Below are 19708 nucleotides of genomic sequence, written 5' to 3' on the forward strand. Positions count from 1 at the left end.
TGCTTCACTGACAAGAATCTGCTTCACGCCAAGCCAGGTGTTCCTCAGTTTATTAAGTGATAATGCCTCTTAATCTTTTTCTCACTTTCCATTTTATTTATTTTAACTGACAAATCATAATTATTTATATTTATAGGGCACAACATGATATTTTGATCTCTGGATACATAATGGGATGATTAAATCAAGTGAATGAACATATCCATCATCTCAAAAATTCACCTTTGTAGCCAGATGTGGTGGCATATATCTGTAATCTCAGCACTTGGGAGGCTGAGGCAGGAGAATCTCAGAGAGTTTGAGGCCAGCCTGGGCTGCACAATGAGTTCAAGGCTGGCTATCTCAAAACAAATAAAAATTCATCTTTGTGTGTATATGCAGACTGAATCTACCCTCTTAGTGATTTTCAGTTATACAGTATATTATTATTCATTGAGTCACCATGCTATGCAATAGATCTCAAAAACATTTCCTCCTGCCTAGCTGAAACTACAATAATCACCCATTCCACAGCCCCTACAATTCCACACCTAAAACTGAGTATAGCACTAAACCGAATGCTATGTATACTATTTTTGCTATACATACAAATCTATGATAAAATTTAATTTATAAATTTAGCACAGGAAAAGATTAACAATAATTAAAAATGTAACAATTATAACTGTATATACTGTAATATACATTATGTGATGTTTTCTCTTCCTCTCTCGAAAGGTCTTCTGTGTCCCTCCTCCTTCTCACGATGATGCTACAGTGTGCTTGTGGTGACCCGCAGGGAGCTGATGGGCTGGCTCCTGGGCAATGGACACTGAATGCAGCACTGCAGTGTTGCAACCGCGGATCTGATAACCCAGCTGGCTGCTAAGTGGTACGTTGAGCTGTCCTGGCTGTCTCGATGTCCTGAATTGATTCAAAACATTTCCCTTTCATAGTCATTTGAACTTTGGGGAAGAGCCAGAAGCAGCATGGTGCCAGATCCGGTGAATAAGGTGAATGAGGACACACAGTCATGTTTTTACGAGCCTGCCTTTCTGTTAGATGTGCTTGGCAGCAGCATGCACTGCATATTTTTGTTTTTTGTTTTGCTTTTTTTTTGGTACCGGGGATCGAACTTGGGTCCTTGAGCTTGCGAGGCAGGCAGCGGAACTACTGAGCTAAATCCCTGGCCCTTCCATTTTTTATCACACCCCATAAAGACAGAGCTGGTGCAGAAAGTGGCAAAAATGATGGGTAAGCATGCTGGAAGGGCAGGAGATTATTTCGAGGGGGATTCATGGTGATGTATCTTCTTCAGTACATTTTTTTCCTTTTCTTTTTTTTTGAGACAGGGTCTTGATATCCAGCCCAGGCTAGCCTCAAACTCCTGGCCATCCTCCTGCCTCAGCCCCCCAAGTGCTAGGGTTACGGCCACCAAGCCCAGCTTCAATACATTTTTTAAAAATTTAAACCTTCACCATGTATTTCGACTATACCTCGTATACAGCTTGGATACACAACGGGGTGTATCACAAACGGCTGGACAAAGGGGTGATTCAGCTCTTAGATTAAAAACCCAGGCCCTTTACACTGAGCTACATCCCCAGCCCTTTTAAAAATTTTGAGATAGGATCTTGCTAGGTCTTTATGTTGCCCAGGCTGGGATCAAACTTGCGATGCCCCTGCTTCAGCCTCCTAGAGTCCCGGGGCCACAGTAACCACTTTTCCTTTTACTCTCCTCGACCTCGCTGACATTTGATATTGTGATCACGCTCGTCTCAAAACTCTTTGCTCTTCAGGACGACGCCCCCTCCTCCTCTTCCACTCCCCTCTGCCCACGGGCTTCTCTTCCTCTTCCGCTACAGGCTCCGCAGCCTCAGTCCGCAGACCGCAGGACTCCGTGGTCCTCCTAGAGCTGTTTTTACCACCTTTGCCCACCAGAGGGCGCGCTGCGACCCGCAAACGCGCCGGGCCTGCTCCCGGAACTGGTCAATGGCCCCGTCACCCGTAGAAACCACCTCCCTACGTCTCTAAGCCCCAGAGGGTCCTGGTTTCTGTCCCTCCTCTGGGATTCACAGCTTTTCAGCTAGCAAACCGCCACGTTGCCATGGCAACTGCCGCTTCCCCTGTCTCTTCCTCCTTAGCCAGTTCTCCCGGCTAATTTCAGAATTGCTCTCCTGCGCGCGCGGGGCTCCTGCACGGCCCCTCGCCCCAGCCCTGCTTGTGGTGGCTCCTGAAAGATTCCAGGACAGCAGGCGTGGCGGCGCAGGCCTGTAACCCCAGCAATCAGGAGGCTGAGGCAAGAGGAGCGCTGTGAGCTCGAGGCCAGCCTGAACTACATAGTGAGACTCTGTCTCAAAACAAAGAAATAACAAAATTTCAAGACGACTCCATGGCCCCGCGTGCCCCGCAGCAGGAGAGAGCGGGGAGGTAAGGGTGGTACCCAGACAGGAGCCCATGAGCCCTCTGTCAGCCCGGGTGCTCCTGTCAGTCGTCAGAGGTCCCTGCAGGCTGCCAGCCCCCGACCCACCCTCCACCTCCCTCTCTTCTGGGAAACCCTCCTTTTCCTGCTTGCTCCACCAGGATTCCAGGTACGAAAGCTCGGCCGTCCACACATTTTAATGGATGTGCTCATAATGAGTGTGTTTCAATGCGACGTTTTAAAAAATTGAATGTCTGCAAAAATGCATGAGGAAGACAAGGTCCCAGTCCTGGGGACGGGATTTCCCTCGGGCGTCGGTGGCTGGCCCGCCGCGGGCCTCGCCCTCCCAGCCGCTCCAGGACCCGGCTTCTGTCCCGCCCCCCGCCCCCCCCCGCCCCGTCTTGCCTCTCTCCTTCCCTCACTAAACCCAGAGCAGGCCGGTCCTGAGTGCCCACTCCTCCTTGGCATGGCGTCCCCTTCCTCCTCCCTGGCTGCCCTTCTGCTTCGCCCATCATCCTGGCCCAGGACATCCGGGCCTGTTCAGAGCTCCCCGTCCATTTGCCTCGCTGGGCCATCACCCGGTGCTGCTGCCCTGAGTGACGCTGGACCCTCTGGAAGACGGTGTGTCCCTCTGCTTTGTTACTGTCACAGAATAGCTGAGGGTGGGGACTCTATAGAGAAAAAGGGTTTAATTTGGGCCCTGGGTTGTGGAGATCCAAGGTGGAGGGGCTGCGGCCGGTGGAGGCTTTGTAGCTAGTAGAGAACACAGGCATAGATCTTTCTGTCTCTCGCTTCCTATGGAGCCTCCAGAATTCAGCTGCAGGCATCCCACCCCGTGGACCCTGACCACCCCAGGGCTCTACCTCCAAACCCCATGTCGGATCCAGTTTCACCCTCTTGTGACCTTCCAGTGGGGACTAAACTTCTGCATGAGAAGCGCACTCAGCCATCTGTCTATACGGCGCTTCCCAGCTCTCATTTCAGAGCAGATGGCTCCCTGGACCTGGCTCCCATCGAGGGCTGTCCTCCCGCACACTTCTCCGGCTCACACTTGGCTCATTCAGTTCCTCGGTATTCTCAATGCCATTGGTTTTTCTGCTCAGTCGCAATTGGATGTGGTGATGCACACTTGTAATCCCAGCACTCGGGAGGCTGAGGCAGGAGGATTAGAAAGTTTGAGACCAACCTGGGCTGCATAGGGAGACCCTATCTCAAAAACAAAAAAAAATAAATCTCTAATCCATGTGAATATTTCAAAAGCGTCCATTTCTTTTTGTAATTCTGCCAGTTAATGCTTTGGGTATATTTTAAGCTATTTGTAAATTGTACATGGTTAGGGCCGGGGATTTAGCTCAGTGGCTCTGCTGCCTGCCTCACAAGTGCAAGGTTCTGAGTTCGATCCCCGGTACCTAAATAAATAAATAAATAAATTGTACAAGTTAGAATTATTCTATTTTGTATTTTTCCAGGAAACTGAATTTTTTTTTACCACAATGCTGGTATCAGATATTAACGTCAATCAATCCATTGTATTGTTATGTTGCTTTTTGCCTTAAAGATTTTTTTTGGTCTTCGAGATCTCAGTTTCCAAAGGGGAAGAAAAAAGGATCAAGATGCAATTTGTATAGATACCAATTTCCCATGATAAATATATTGATTATGTATTGTAAACATATGCTAATAAAAAGTGGCAAAAATATCTCAGTTCCTCCTTTTTTATCTTTCTCTTGAGGAAGTCTTTATCTTCAGCTTAACCAGGAAGTAGAATAATTAATAAACTAATTTAAATTTAATTTTAATTTTAGTTAATTTAAACTAATGACTATTTTTGTTTGTTTGTTTGTTTTTGAGACAAGGTCTCACTTTGTAGATCTGGCTGGCTTGTACTCACTATGTAGCCCAGGCTGGCCTCAAACTCGCAGAGATCCTCCTGCCTCAGCCTCTCAAGTGGTGGGATCACAGGCGTGTGCCACCACACCTGGATTTAAAGTAATGACTACTAGCTATACTTTTTTTTTTGAGACAGGATCTTGCTAAATCACAAAGTTGCCCTAACTGGATTTAAAAACTTGCAGCCCTCTTGCCTCACCCTGGTAGAGTATTAGAATTATGGGCCTGTCCCACAGTGCCCAGCTGGACCCTTCTTTTTTTTTGGTACCAGGGATTGAACTCAGGACCTTGCACTTGCAAGGCAGGCAGTGGAACCACTGAGCTAAATCCCTGGGCCTGGACCCTTCTTCCAATAGGAAAGGGGTCCTTATAGAAAGGGGAAAGTTTGGACAGCCACACATGCAGGGGCTACCATGTGCCTGGGAGCCAGGGGACACAGGTGATGGCCAGCAAAACACCGGAAGCTGGAAGGGGCCAAGCGGATTCCCCCACAGCCCTCAGAAGGAACTCACGTTGCCCGTACCTTGGTCTTGGATCTCTGGCCCCCAGAACTGTGAGAGACATTTCTGTTACCTCGCCCATTCAGCGTGTAGCTCTTTGTCACCTCAGCCCTAGGAAATATGGTAAAGGCTGGCTCTGGCCAGTGTTGGACAGAATGAGTGTGGGGACGTCCTGACTCGGCTCAGGACCCCAGGCTCAGCCGCCCCCAGGTCCCAGCAGTGACATCCTTGGCTGTTCGAGCATCAGATCAGGGAAGGGGCCCTCCAGGCTGACTTACAGGACCAAATCCCAGGCTGGATCTTCTCAGCCTGGTTCTCTGTGACACAGGCAGCCCTTGCGACAGTGCCAGCAGCCTCCTGGGGAGGGCTTAGCTCAGCCCTGGGCTAGAGAGTCCCCAGAGAGCACGCTTCACTTCCGGTGCTTTGGGGGAGAGACACTGCTGCCCCAGCAGGGAGCCCTTCTCTGTCACTGTGAGTCACCGGGTGAAGACCCAGGAGAGAGAGCAGAGAATGCCATGTCTGTTTGCGCTGCTTGTCACAGTGGGCTTCGAAGTCAAACACACCCAGAGCAACCGTACCCTAGGGAAGCCACCCCCTCCCAATCTGTACGCTGCCTCATGAGGAAGAAATGAAATCATGCAGTGTTTTCGGCCCTTTCCATGCCCGGCATATTCGAGATGTGATTGCATTTGCAAGGCTGGATACCAGGGGTTATGTGACAGTGCCCCCAGCCGCTGACAGGCCCTGCTCAGTGGCCCAAGGACTGCACCCCTGTCACCCTCACAGGGCACAACACGGCAAGGTGGTGCTCGGATAGAGGAACTGCAGTCATGTGGATGCATTGATTGGCACCAGGCGTGGCATCTGCAGAGGACACACAGATGGTTGCCAGCATCCTGTGACTAAGACAGTTTTGGGAGTGTGGAGATGCTACCCAGAGGTGTGGCATGTCTTTGCAGAGGGTACCCCTACCTGTGTACCTCCCCAGAAAAAACATACCTGGATTCTGGTCTACCCATGGCAGCAGCTGTGTCTCAGAAGCCAGAGTGGCAGGACTTCTGTGGCTGCCCTACAAGGCCTTGTGGCCACACTAAGATGGTGGCTGGGGTCCTAGAGGGGGCTGCTGAGAGCAGATCTTGAGCACTTTATCGGCCAGGCAGGGTGCCAGGCAGGAAGTGGCATGGGGTGCCAGCTCCGCCCTAAGCCTTCCCCTGGCTCTTGTGTCAAATTTATCTGCCCCCAGCCTCAAGCCTGGCCCCTGCTCTGGACCCACCATCACCGCAAGACTGGGCCCTGACTTGTTTTCTGCTGCAGCCCTCTCCTGGGTCCCAGTTGCTCTTGACCTCAGCAAGCCCCAGCTCCTGGGCCTCTACCATGGTGCTGGCGGACCTGGCTTCCAGCCCTGCTTCCCCAATTCTGCCCCCGCCGTTGTCCACAGAGGCTCGAGCTAATCAGGCTGATTATCACCCAAGTTCAGTTCCACTCTCCTTGGCTCCAACACGCAGTAAATTTCCTCTGCTACCTGGCTGCCCTGTGAGCCTCACCTGTTGTCAGCCACCAGCTCTCCCCCCGACACACCTGCTGTATCCTCCCGGATGAATCAGGCGTGCCCGAGGTGGGGGTGTCATTAAACACAATCTAGAGTCATCTCCAGCACCATCAGCTGCAAAACCCTATGATCAGGCCCAGCGCAGCCTCCTGGGTTCTAAGTTGGAGAGCCGCTCTGTGGTCCAAAAGACCATGTTGTCACCTGACAAAAGAGATCCGAGGTTTACAAGACGCTTTGGGAAATGACCCCTCCTCTCTGCACACCGAGGGTAGGCAAGGGGCCTTGGTCATAGCTTATTTCCTACACCCCACCCTCGGGGTCTGCAGTGACTGCAGGTGACCTGAAGAGACCCAGAGAAGGAGCAGGGGGAGGAGGAGGAGCAGGAGGCTGTTTATTCTCAAAGCCGAGGCCCCCTGGGAGGGAGAAATAAGCCCTGCTGACTGCTCCTTTTGGCTTGATCTCTTCCAGAGAGAGGCTCGGCCGGCCGTGGGAGGAAAAACAGAAACTGCCAGGATTGAGTCTTGATTCAATTAAGTTTAAGGAGCATTCATGACATCTGTGCTGTGGGGGATGGAGGGGTGGAGCGGGGTCCTCACCCTCAGGTTGATTGTAAAGGGGCCTGTCCTGGAGGGCTCCCTGGAGGAGGTGGGAATGGAGTTGAAGGATGGTCAGGTTCTAGAGGGAAAGATGTGGGGAGGTGAGGGTGAAGGAGCTGCTGGGGGGGCGGTCGGCAATGCGGGTGTGGGATGGAGGGAAAGATGGCGCCCCAGTTCAGGACTTTGAAAACCATGCTGAGGAGTGTGGAGTCTGCTTTAACAGAAGGGTAGGGGCGTTAGCGCTCTGATCCTGGGGAAGAAGGACCCTGCAGGAGGGCAAGGTACAGGGAGAGCGCGGGGGGCGGGGGGGCGCAACAGGCTGGGCCCAAGTTGGAGGCCAGGCAGAGATCAGCAGGCCTGGCAGCGGCGGCACTGGCACCAGCGGGACGTGATGGGAGCCCTGGTGCAGTAGTCAGAGGTGGCTGGACGGGCGGCCCCCAACTTCTGCTCTGCCTTTCGCCCTCCAGACAGCCTCAGCGTGGGCCTCAGCGTGTCTACCCCAGCAGCCTCTGCATCTGTGTGTTTGTGTCCCTGTTTCTGCAGAGGGGCAGGATCTTCCTCTGCCCCAGCCCAGCCCACGGCTCTGCTGTGCTTCTGGAGGAAGGGGAAGAAGAGACTCGGAGAGCACAGGCTGGGGAGAGACTAGTGAAGAAGGGGGTCGGTGCTGCACAGAAGGTGAGTAAATCCTATGGTGAATGTTGAAATTTAAAAATGTATTACAGGGCTGGGGATTTAGCTCAGTGGCACCGCGCCTGCCTCGCAAGCACAAGGTCCCGAGTTCATTCCCAGTACCCCCCAAAAATTATTACAGTAGAAGTCAGTGCCACGAATCCCCCTCAAAATACTCACCCCAACCCCCGCTTCAAACACACCTATCCCATCATCACTGCCACTTTCTGAAGCAGTTCTGGGTGTCCTCTTTCTTGGGTGTCTTTATGAGGTGTGATAAAAAATACAGTGAGTGCTGCTGCCCAGCACCATGCAATGGAAAGGCAACTCATAAAAATATGACACTGTGTCCTCACCCACCTTATTCCCCAAATTGGGCCCCTTGTGACTTCTGGCTCTTCCGAAAAGTCAAAATGACCTGGAGAGGAAAATGTTTTGAATGGATTCAGGACATCAAGGCAGCCAGCACAGCTCAACTAAAGACACTCAGTAAAGAGGACTTGCAGAGCTGCTTCAGAAAGCGGCAGGAACAATGGGATGAGTCCGTGTTTGTGGGGGGAGTTCTGAGGGTGATTCATGACAATGTGTCTTTATAACACATTTAAAAATTTTAAATATTTGTTATAGTTTTTCAATCACACTGCTTAGATGTTTCCTTTTTTCTCTCCATTCTTCTCTCCTTCCCCTTTTCCTTCCTTCCTTTCTTTTCAGAACTTTTTACACGCCTGGCCTTGTCCCAGGCACTCTGAATACACACTCACCCAGTTAATCCCAGGAGGGACCCGGCAGGGGGACACACAACTCATGGTCGAGAACGCGGGCCGGACTCCCAGACTCCCTGGTTTGCAATCTCACCTCCACACCCACTTAGCTGCATGATGCTGGGTTAGCTACTGGAAGGGTCTTTGCCTCAGTTGCCCTCATTTGTACACTGTGGCGAGCGCTCCCTCGGATTTTGCAGCTGAGAAAACAGAACTCCAGAGGGAAGTTGCTTCTCCACGCTCAGCCGGACCCTCCAGTGAGCAGATGGGAGGAGACAGCCGGAAGCGGCTGAGGGTTCCAGATGGGCAGCTGCAGACAGGTCTGCCGTGCTGTAGAATCTTCCCTCCCATGACCAAGCCCGGAGGAGCCATGTCTCGAAGTGAAGGCATCCGAATTCAGCCCAATTTTAAGGACTGAGGATTTTGACGATAAATGTGGGGATGAACCAAGTGTAGGTGAAACATTTCTCCTGGGAGGTCAGGAAGCAATGGCCAGAAAGCTGCCGGTGCCTGCAGATGCTCATCATGGCCACGAGAGGGCAGCAGAGCCCGGGGTCTGTTTTAGAGCGGGCTGGAAGCCAGGGGGTGCACGCAGTACAAATCGCCTCCTGAGGGGCCTGGCCTGGATCATAAGAAGCCATCTCCAAAACGTTAAGAATAACACCGATGTTCTCGCTTCGGCAGCACGTATACTAGAAAGTAATAACAGCGATGAAGGGGGTCTTTAGAAACAATCTAGTCCTTATCTGGCAGAAGGGCTGGCAGGATCCAAAGGGTCGCATGATTTCACCCAAATTGAAGCCGGGAAACTGAGAAAGTCGGAATTAAAACCCAAGACCCCGTCTCTTTAGTGCTATGGAAAGAAATATGAGCCCAATTCCAGAAGGAGAATTTGGAGAGCACGGTGCTTCATGGGGAAGCGAGTCCCGCCTGGTGTGAGTGAGCAGGCAAGGTCCTGCCTCAGGACACCCGGGGTGGGGGGGCAGCAGCTGCTGCTGGGAGGGCCGGGATGGAGCCCTCCGGGGCCGCGGACTCCCTGAATCGTCTCCAGGCACAAGCGCCGCAGGGCCCACATTCCAAAGAGAGGAGGGGACAGAACCCGGCAGGCGAGACACCCACCCGGTCCTGTACAGCGTGGCGACTGGAGAAAGGTCTGAGAGCCATGCACAGTGTAACAAAGTTGCTTTTGTTTTTAATTATTATAAATATATATTAGGGTATTTATTAATGACAAACCAGAACCCATAAATATAAGAAGTTTAACAATACTCATAATCTGAGAAACTCAAAGATAAATGCAGTGTGTTTTTAAATAGATGCTATTCACGAGCACGGTATGCAACAGTCCTGAGAAGAGCATTTGGCAGAATGCAGTGTAGTCTGGCCAGCAGCTGAGCTGTCCCGGGGCACCCAGGGGCCGGGCGCTGTCCTTGGTGCTGAACAAGGCCGAAGGGAGGGCTGCGCTCGACATCATGGCAACAGGAGCTTCCGTACTGTCTCTGTCCTCTTCTTCCTTAATCAAGAGGGCTTCCTTGAAAAAGAGGGCTTTTTCTCATGAAGTTCCTGCGGGAAGCTTGCAACGGGGAAACGCTCCACCAAGCGTGGCCGGATTGAGGTTTTCTCACATCGCTGTCTTTATCACCTCGGGCCTCTGAATTTGGATCTGAAAAGAGAGACAGGACCGGTTGTGGGCTGGGCCCATGAGGAATCCGGGCTTTCGAGGTTAAGAGGTTTGGGCCTAGAGAAGTGCTCTGCATAGAACTTGTTCTAGAACCTGGAGTGGCTTTGGCATCCCGGCCTGAGGTCTCACTTTTGCCCCAAGGCTCTGTCTAGAGAGTACAGTGTCTGGAGCCAAGCACACTGGTATTTCTTCTGTCCTCAAATTCCGTCAGTGGAAATCTTAATGTGGTCATCAAGGCTGGCCACCCTTTACCCCAGTGACCAGTCTTGGCCTTAGTCATCATGTGACATTATGGGGTGCAATAGCATTACCTACAACATAGCAAAAATGTTTAAGGCAAATCTAATCAAGCCTCAGATTATAGAGAACTAGGGACACGTTAAATGACATCGCAAAGAAATAATCAAACTTGGAGTACTGGACACTTCTCAGTTCCATCGTAGACTCTTAAAAATACCATATATTTAAAAAAAAAAATTCAGAGGGTTCAGGGATTTAACTCAGTGGTTCTGCTGCCTGCCTCACAAGCACAAGGTCCTGAGTTTGATCCCCAGTACAAAAAAAAAATACCATATATTTTTATTTGTTTTTGGAGACAGGGTCTCACTATGTAGTTGAGGCTGGCCTCAAACTTGTGGCAACCCTGCTTCAGTCTCCCCAGTGCTGGGATCACAGGTATGCACTACCACACCTAGCCAAAAATATGGTATGTTTTTAAAAGTCAGAGCTGGTTCCAAATGGAGAGACCAAACAAGACCTAAGAAGTCAGTGACTGAAACTTGTTGTATCCACATATGAAAAAAAGTTACAAGAGATTCTTTAGGCTGGGTGTGTCGTGCACACCTGTGATCTCAGCACTTTGAGGCTGAGGCAGGAGAATCACAGGAGCCCAGCCTGTGCAACTCGGTGAATTAGTGAGACCCTGTCTCAAAAAAGGGCTGAGGCTGTAGCTCAATTCGAAGGGCCTGGAGTCAAGCCACACTGCTGGGGGGCGGGGGTTCTTAGGTCAGTTATAAAAATTGGATATTGGATGATGTTATGGAATTATTGGCAATTCACTGCATGTGCAGAAAGGTCAGGGGGCGACTGTCACAATATTTGCAGATGTGAATAGACAGATGTGAAAAGAAAATAGGCGTTGTAAACTTCACTATCTGGATGTGGTGTATAAGTATTCATTGTAGTATTATTTTTACTTAGATGGGTAGTTAAAAATGGAAATAAATTGATCAATTGACAAGGACATATTTAAAGAGCAGAAAGAGACCACAGAGCCTGGAGCCCCAGGGGTCTATGGAAGACAGATTCCACCTTGCTCAGCCTTCTTGGAGCTATAATAATTTCCTGGCAGGGTCCAGGGACAATGGCCGGACCCATGGAGCATCAGTGCAGCTTTGCTTTCCTGAAGATCCTCCAGGGTCAGAAGGGAGATATGGGCTCAGGGGAAGGGAAGCCATTCCGGCTGTTCTGACCTTTATTTTGGGGTCCACGTTGTTCAGGGAGGGCTTGAAGTTACTGTAGAAGGAGTCCAGCTGCACATAATGTTCTTGTTCTAGAGGAGGAGGAAGCCCGGGCGAGACAAGACAGTTAGGAAGATGAACCATTACCTCTCCCTCAAGGTCCACCCAGTTTTATCTGAAACTGAAAATGTGGCAGACTACCTAAGTCAGGCATCCCCAACCCCTGTGCCACAGACCGATATGGGTCTGCTAGGAAGCAAGGTGCACAGCAGGAGGTGAGCTGCATCTCCAGCCTGGTTCATTTTTCATTTTGAGACAGGGTCTCACTAAGTCTCTAAATTGCCCAGGCTGGGCTCATGCTTGTGACCTTCCTGCTTCAGCCTCCCAGAGTGCTGAGATTACAGGCCTGCACCACCATGCCTAGTTGGCACCAAATGCTTTGAAGATGGGAAGAACACTTCTCTTCCCACTATTAAACCCTGCCATCCCTCCCTGTTCCTCTTCTGCGAGTTCCCATACCCCGAGCCACCCAGTCTGGGGGGGCTGCCCATACCTTCACAGATCTCAAAGCCAGTGTTCTCGAAGGTCCCAGGGGCAGGTCTGCTGCCCTCTTCGTGCCACTTGTACAACTCCGACACTCTGTACTTTTGCCTGTTTACAGAAACACCAGAGACCCCGTTGTGATCAGAGAACAGGGACAAGGAGTGGGGGACAAGCTATGTCCCTGCTTTCAGCTTCCCACCATCCACCCCAGGATGGAGAGACTGATGCCACCGAGGGAGGAGGAGGAGGAGGAGGACCTGCAGGAGAGAGGGGTGGGGCGGGCGGCTCACCTTTCCGCCACTCTCTTGGTGTGCAGCGCAAACACCAGGAGGACAACCAGGACCAGGAGCACCAGGGCGGCCCCCGCGCCCGAGAGCCCATACACCAGGCTCTTCTGGATGCCCCACTCGCAGGTCTCCCCCTGGTACCAGTGAGTGTCTGTGATCAGGCAGCTGAGAAGGGAGAGGAGGAAGCAGGGAGAGTACAGTCACTACCTGCCTTGGACCGGGGCCCGGCCCCACGGGTGTCTAAGCCCCGTTCTTTCCTCCCTGGACCAGCACGGAAGCCCCTCCTGCAAGAAATGATCCCAGAATAGTGACTCAGGCCGCTGCCCGTGTGGCTCCCGTTTCCAGCCCTGGTGCTGGGCGGCTGGTGACTGCATCTAATTCACTTTCAGCAGGCAAAGCCTTTCTGTCTCCCCTCTGAGGCGGGCTTGGCAGGTTCTCCACTTCCCATGCAGTCATGTGGCCGCCTTCACTGTATTGCTGCTAGGAATGGGGCTCCCACCCGGGGATGGGGCCCTCCCCTCCCTGAGGGCCTGGGAGCTCCCTGAGGCTGGGCTCTTCCTTCTGCTCCATCAGATCTTGTCATGCCCTCAGCCTCGCCCGCACAGGAGGACTCTAGCGAGGGTAGCTCTGGAGCCACCCATGGGCTCCTCCAGACCTGGCCTTGGGCTGGGCTGTGCAGGTTCCTCCAGCCTCACTTCAATTCCCTTGCGGCTGGCTGGATGCATTCAGGAGTCTCAGGGACCTGTGACCTTGGCCTGTGGGCAGCACCTGGCTGAGCCTGGGGGTGGGGGCTGTGCTGGGGCCAGGGTGGGACACTCACTTGCACCGGGGGCCGCTGGGCTGCAGCTGGCACTTGCCATAGTGGCAGTCCAGGGAAGCATTGAACCCAGGCATGCAGGGTGTGATGCAGTATGGCTGCTGGTCCTTGTACTCCACTGTGAAGTAGGCAGCATAGGTGCCAGCCATTTCCCGGCATTCCTCTGTGAAAATGAGAGGAGCAGCCTTGGTCAGGAGCTGGGGACTCCACTGGGTTCCTCCAGGGTGTCCCAGCTCCCCAGCCCTTCCCGAACCGCACTGCACGCAGCACCTACGTTCAGGATCATACTGGACAATGGTGACATTCTGTACCACGGTGGCAGTTGAGTTGAAACACAGTAAGTAGGCTGTGAAGGAGACAGGAAGCTCCTTACGACAAGCCTGGCAGCCTCAGGGGCTGAGGCTTTCGGGGAAGCAGGGTGCGGGTCTGGGGGGACAGGAAGCCAGCCTCTGTTCAGCTCTGAAGAACTGTGACCCTTCAAGTGTCCTGTGGCTCCCTGCGTCTTCTGTTGAGATCCCCACACCACCCACTACGTTTAGAAGATTGACTGCGTCGTGAGTGCCTTAGTCCTTTTCCAGCAGAGCCTGGGCCTGCCCCCATTTCTCTTGCAGGTCCTGCCACCTTGCCCTGATTTTCTGTCCTCCCGAGCCCCAGGGTGACAAAGATGAAATTGTTTCTGGCGTCCACCCAGGAGCACGGGTTTACCTGAGCAGGTATTATTACTGCTGGTTATCTGCACTTTGGTTGCATTCAGGATCTTCTCCTCCACCTGCTGGGAGGCCTTCTCCAGCACCTGCTTGTACTCCAGAGTGTAACTGGTTTTCAGGATGATGTTGTGCTCCACCACTACGCTGCCAGCCCTGCGGGGAGCAACAGCATGGTTGGGTCTCGTCCCTTGTCAGCCCCGGTGCTCACCCTTCCCAAACCTTCTCCAGGTGGGCTCTGTGCCCTCTGCACCCTGGGAGGCTCAGCAATGAGATGGAGAGAGGCCTCGGGATAGGGGGTCACATCAGAGCCTTGTGCTATGGTTTAGATCTTCCATGACCCTCAGAAGACTTGGGTGTCTACAGGCAGGCCCTTTGGGAAGTGATTGGATCATGGGAGTGCCATAGCAATCTAGCTAGCTAGCTAGCTAGCTAGCTACACTTGATCTTAGCCAAAAGGCCGAGAAGTGATTCTATCTGTCTATCTAAATGGAGTCTCACTGTGTTGCCCAGGCTGGCTTCAAACTCCTGGGCTCGAGGAATCCTCCTGTCTCAGCCTCCTAAGTCACTGGGACTACAGGTGTGTGCCACAACACCTGGCTTTCACTCATATACTATAAATCATCTCTACATTCCTTACAACACTTAATACAATGCAGATGCTGTGTGAATAGCTGTTATACCATACTGCAGGGACTAATGACAAGGGAAAGTCTGTATATGTTCAGTACAGACACACTTTTTCCCCCCAGAATATTTTCAGTCTACACTTTGTTGACCCCACAGATGTGGAACCACAGACACGGGGGACCGACTGGACATACAGCTGTCCTATCCAGAGAAGCAGTGGGCTGGGACTTCGGGTGATGTCCTGGCACTGGCCCTGAAGAGAGTGTGATGTCAGCAGTCACTGAGCCTCATGGGCCTCAGCTTCACCTGTCGGCTGAGGAGCTGGAGCCCAAGGTTCCAGCTGGTCCCCATGTTGTGCAGGTGGCTGATTCTCTCCTCCGTTCCCACTCCCAGACCTCCCTGGAGCCACCACTGGGCAAAAAATCACTTTCCTTTCCTTTTTATTTTTCTTTTAAAGCAGTCCTGGAGAGTGAACGCAGGGCCTTTGCACTGAGCTACATCCCCAGCCCCCTTTTATTTTTTATTTAGAGACAAGGTCTTGGTAAGTTGCTAAATTGCCCAGGCTAGGTTCCAACTTCTGCCTCGGCCTCCCAGAGTGCTGGGATTACAGGCATGCACCACCATACCCAGCCAAGGTGTGGAGCCCTCAGAGCCCGGCCCTTCCTGCATCTGGCCTGAGGGTGTGGGGTAGATACCCCCACAGACTATCGTGAGCCCGACAGCTGCGGGGTTCATGTGGGGATCAGAGAGGACCTGGTTCAAGGTCAGCCAGGAATGCCACCTCAAAGCCTGCTGAGAGCAGGAACGCCAGTAAAGCCACTGGCTCTGTGCCTGGAGAGCCCACTCCTTACCTTTCCTGAGAGACAGAGGGACAGACAGAGAAGGACTAGGCCCAGCCCTATGAGTGCCTCCCCTCCACCCAGGAAACGAGGGAGGCCTTCGGGGGTCAGGGGAGGACAGGCCTGGATGGAAGAGTCTGGGTCAGAAAGGAAGCCGCTGTTCTCAGACAGAAGAACTGCAGGCTGCCTGGCCTCCTGCAGGTCTGCAAGCCTGGGAGGGCCCAGAAGGACCCCTCTGTCCCTGGAAGGCTGGGAGTGGAGGGTGGGGAGATGCAGGCAGGTGGGCTCACTGGTTTTTGTGCCTTTTCTTCTGTTTTCTGTCAGCTGTAAATTCCTTAACTGTGAGTCTGACAACCCTGGAGAAGGGATCTTTTCCTCATGACCAAGGGGCAGCTGGGGGCCATGCCGGCCTCGTCAGCCAGCACCACTCAAAGGATCTCATGAAGCTGCAGTGGGGGCAGAATCCCAGGCAGGGGGCGGAAGTGAATGCAGGTCGGGGAGGGCGTGGAAGTCTCCTTCCTCATGCCGCATCATCTGCCTTCGTCTCTGGGGGCTGATGGGGTGTCCCTCCCTCATGCCGAAGCAGCCAAGTTTTCTAGGTTGTCCTTCTGTCCGCAGCAGAACAGGGTTTCTGCTTGAACCTCGGCTGTACCACTCCATAACTGAGCCCTTAGTTTCTCCATCTGCACAAGGGGAACAGCCCTGCCAGCCTCCCTCAATGGGAAATTCCTGTGGAGCCACAGCTGAGGGGTGTCAGTGGCCCAGCTGTGGGTCCCTGCCCTCAGTCCATATGTTGATGCCCAAACCTCAGAATGTGACTGTCCTGGGAGACGAAGCCTTCAACACGAGGCTGTTGGGGTGGACACTAATCCTACTCAACTGGTATCGTTGCACAAAGAGGAAATGTGGAGGCAGCACATACCTGTGATCCCAGCACTCTGGGAGGCCGAAGCAGGAGGATGGAGAATTTGAGCCAAGGAGAGAAGCCTCAGGAGAGCCACCCTGCTGGCACCCTGGTCTCAGACTTTCAGGCTGCAATGGCTGGGAGCCGTAACTTTCTGTCACCTAAGTCCCAGTCTGTGGTCCATCACAGCGGCCCCCGAAGGCTAATGCAGGTGGCATCCTTATAATGACCTCTATCATTATGACTCTTGCTTGCACTCCAAAGACCTTTTCCTGTCCACCCCAGACACTCACCTCAGGCTCGTGATGTTGACCCCTTCATACTCAGGGATTCCGGCATAAATCAGATCCATCTGAAAGGCAAGGGGGCACTGCATCATCCCGCAGGCCCCACCTTGAGGCCTGGTAGGCCTTTCTGGGGGACAGAAACCCGCCTTGTCCTCACCCTCAGCTCCCAGTGGCACAGTCCCTTCCCTGGGCACAGCCTTACCCTGGTGCCACCCCTGGGAACTGAGATATTCATACACATCTAACAAGAGCACAGCCCTCAGCTGCCTTCTGTGTGTGGGGGGATGTGGTACTGGGGACTGAACCACTGAGCTGCCCCCTTTTTCAATTCATATTTGAGACAGGGCCCCATTAAATTGCCCAGGTGGAACACAAATTTGTGATCCTCCTGCCTCAGCCTCTCAAAGTTCTGGGTTTATAGGCATACACCACCATGCCCAGCATCTTTATTAACCCCTCAAGGCTCCTTCCTGGGTGGAACTCAGTGGCCTCGGGGACTTGCTTTCCCAGGCTTACCTGTTCTGTGAATGTGGCATTGAAATTCTTGAATTCTTTCGAAGACCGGTCCTGTAGCTTATCACTGTACTCCTTGCTGGTCACTGTCATGGTCAGGTTCACAAGGGCAGAGGCCATCTTCGGCAGAGCTGAGGGACAGAGGGCAGCAGCACTCACTAACCTAACATTCCCTGAGCTCCCTACCGAGAAAACCTGCACCCCCGGTGGCCCTGCCCTGAGTGAAGGCAGAGACCTGGGCCTCCTGTCCTGTCCCCTGCAGGGCCCGGGGCCTCACTCACGCATCTCAGTGCCGTCCACCACAAAGTCACATTTTGGTCCGTAGAAGAGGGTGGGACATTGGCACTTGAGCCCATCCCAGGAGCCTCCGTTGTTGCAGACAGCGTCCGCATACTGACAACGATCGCCCTTGAAGCCATTGGGGCAGACGCAGGCCTCACCCGTCCACGTCCCTCCATTGAGGCAGCTCACTGGAACACACGCATTGCACAGCGCGTCATAGCCCGAAACCTGCTCCCAAACACGTTCTCACCACACCCTGGGTGCACAGGACGGCGAGTGTCACCCCACTTCCCAGGCAGGAAGACTGAGGCAGAGAGAGGCCTGGCCAGAGTCCACGTCCAGGTGGACTTGACCCAGTCCTGGACTCCAGCGTGCAATACTTCAGCCCAAAATTGTGAGTGAAGAGGACTGTGGTGTTGTGCGAGGTAAACGCCACCAGCAGGCCCAAGGGAGAGGAAACAGGAGACGGAGATTGAGAGAAGCCAGGGGAGCTGACCCGCTGAGACTGCACCCAGGCCGAGGATGGACATGAGCACTCCCTGTCTCCTTCACAAGAGCCTGCCTTGGACCTTGTTGCTCTGAGGGCTGTTTAGGCTTCCTGTTTTATCTCCCTGCATGGGAGATGTGGAGAGAGTTTACAGAGACAGCAGGTAGTTATGGAAAACTCGATTAACCATGCTGATCACCCAGGAAAATGCAATGCTCTATTCTCTTTGGCTTTTGTTGAAAACTGCTGTACCTGTGTAGATGAGAATCCAGGTGTGTTTTGTCTGGGGAGGTACATAGGTAGGAGTACATGCTGCAAGGATGTGCCACACCTCTGCCCTCTGGTCTCAGGGAGCAGGTGACACAGCCATGACAATCGCATCAAGCAACCACTGTTTATGGGTCTTTGGTCCAAGAGATTTAGGAAGCATGGATGACATAAGCCAAGGGTCCTGGGCACACGGGAAACCCATAAATCCTAAATCAGCTCATTCCCTGTCTCTCTCCCTCTGGCATTACTGAGGATGTCTAGGCCTAATCTAAGTGCCCAAGAATAGCTGACAAGAAGCTACAAAAGCAGCTGCTGGGATGTGTTGACCTACTGCTCAACAGCCTAAAGGGAAGGACAACCTCTGGGGAATAGGAACCAGTGACCTGCCTTCAGGGAGTGACCAATGCCAATTGTGGACCTAGCAGTGGCGCAGCCATCTGGCATTTTTGTGAGACACCTGCTGCACTTTGGATATGATTTGAATATGAGAAGCCTGGCCCCAGTGTGATGGTGCTGAGGTGGTAGAACCTTCAGGAAGTGGAGCCAAGAAAGGTCATTAGGTCACGGGGAACCCCACTTTCATGAATGAGTAATGCTGGTTTCATAGAATGGATAGGGCCTCACAGGAGTGGACTCGTTCCTTCTAGGGTCTTATAACCCTATTCAATGACCCCATCCCCTCCCCACTCTTTTCCTTCCTAGATGGCACACATGCCTCTTCTGCATGGGTACATTTTCCTTTCCACTCATCTGCCATGTTGTAATGCAGCCAGAGGCCCCTTGCCATATTCCAGCATTGTTGTGGTTTAAGTCAATGTTCCCCCAAAACCTCATGTGTTCAGAGGTGGGGATTTGGGAAGGTGACTTGATCATAGCATTAGTGGATTAATCATTCATGAGTTCATTACTGAATGTGTTGTTAGGATTTGGAGCCTCGCTGAGATTGGTCACTGGAGTGTGACATGGAAGACTGTATTTTTGTCCCTGGTTCCTCCCTTCTCTCTTTGCTTCCTGACTCCCATGTAGTGAGCAGCTCTCCTCCACCAGGTCCTTCTACCATGCTGTTTCTGCCTTGGAACCAGCTAACCATGGATTGAACCCATGGGAACCATAAGCCAAATAACCTTTAAATGGCAGGTGTCTGGTATTTTCTGCCAAGGATAGGAAGGTAACTAATACAAGCACCATGGTATTCAGATGTTCTAGCCACCAGAATCATGAGCCATGTAACCTCTTTTCTGTATCCATTAGCCTTAGGCATTCTGTTATGGCAACACAGAACAGACTAACACTAGGGCTTTCCAGGAACAAAAGGCCTAGACCTTCTGAAGATCCTCAGACCTCCTGTCTGAGAACCAGAGAGCTCAACAAGACAAAAACACACTGGGGAGAAATCAGAGAACATAAGTAGAACGAGATTTCACACTAACCAGTATAAACAGAATCAAGGAAAAGCTGTACTGGCAGAGAAAACATAGGAGAAATAAGGACAGAGAAACCCTCAGAGGTAAGAAGTGGGGCTTCAGAGCTGAGAGAAGAAAATGCTATCTGATTGATGGTGAGGACTCAAGGGATAAGATGAAATCAAACAAAAGTGAATGGTGGCAGAGCACTTAAAAGATACCTGTAACTAATGTT

General features: G+C 52.4%; 1 protein-coding gene, 1 long non-coding RNA gene and 1 pseudogene across 8 annotated transcripts in view; 1 reads left to right on the plus strand and 2 right to left on the minus strand.

Annotated features, from left to right (window-relative positions):
• LOC110348229 (uncharacterized) overlaps positions 1–2680 on the plus strand; it is a 36606-nt gene extending 33926 nt beyond the window's left edge. Inside the window, exons 2-3 of the long non-coding RNA XR_002393268.2 lie at positions 718–871; positions 1845–2680. This is a non-coding gene — a long non-coding RNA (uncharacterized LOC110348229). The remainder of the gene's footprint in view (positions 1–717; positions 872–1844) is intronic.
• A 6860-nt stretch (positions 2681–9540) lies between these two features.
• The window catches only part of Muc17 (mucin 17, cell surface associated), a 44617-nt gene continuing 34449 nt past the window's right edge, over positions 9541–19708 (minus strand). For 5 of the 7 annotated variants that reach the window (XM_087196331.1, XM_087196326.1, XM_087196330.1 and 2 more), the window contains 10 exons: positions 17313–17501; positions 17035–17162; positions 16525–16583; positions 13860–14014; positions 13429–13500; positions 13158–13317; positions 12341–12502; positions 12061–12158; positions 11520–11599; positions 9541–10029 (listed from right to left, as the gene is read on the minus strand). In XM_087196331.1, coding sequence (XP_087052457.1) covers positions 9988–10029; positions 11520–11599; positions 12061–12158; positions 12341–12502; positions 13158–13317; positions 13429–13500; positions 13860–14014; positions 16525–16583; positions 17035–17162; positions 17313–17501 — 1145 coding nt within the window. In that variant the 3' untranslated portion in view covers positions 9541–9987. The remainder of the gene's footprint in view (positions 10030–11519; positions 11600–12060; positions 12159–12340; positions 12503–13157; positions 13318–13428; positions 13501–13859; positions 14015–16524; positions 16584–17034; positions 17163–17312; positions 17502–19708) is intronic. The other 2 variants (XM_087196327.1, XM_087196325.1) reach the window with 2 other exon arrangements.
• On the minus strand, positions 14236–14330 carry LOC147822648 (U2 spliceosomal RNA; annotated as a pseudogene).

This window comes from Heterocephalus glaber, unplaced genomic scaffold, assembly GCF_053883595.1.
Source record: "Heterocephalus glaber isolate CG9 unplaced genomic scaffold, H.glaber_assembly_v1.0 deba00001610, whole genome shotgun sequence".
Classification (NCBI taxonomy): Eukaryota; Metazoa; Chordata; class Mammalia; order Rodentia; family Bathyergidae; genus Heterocephalus; species Heterocephalus glaber.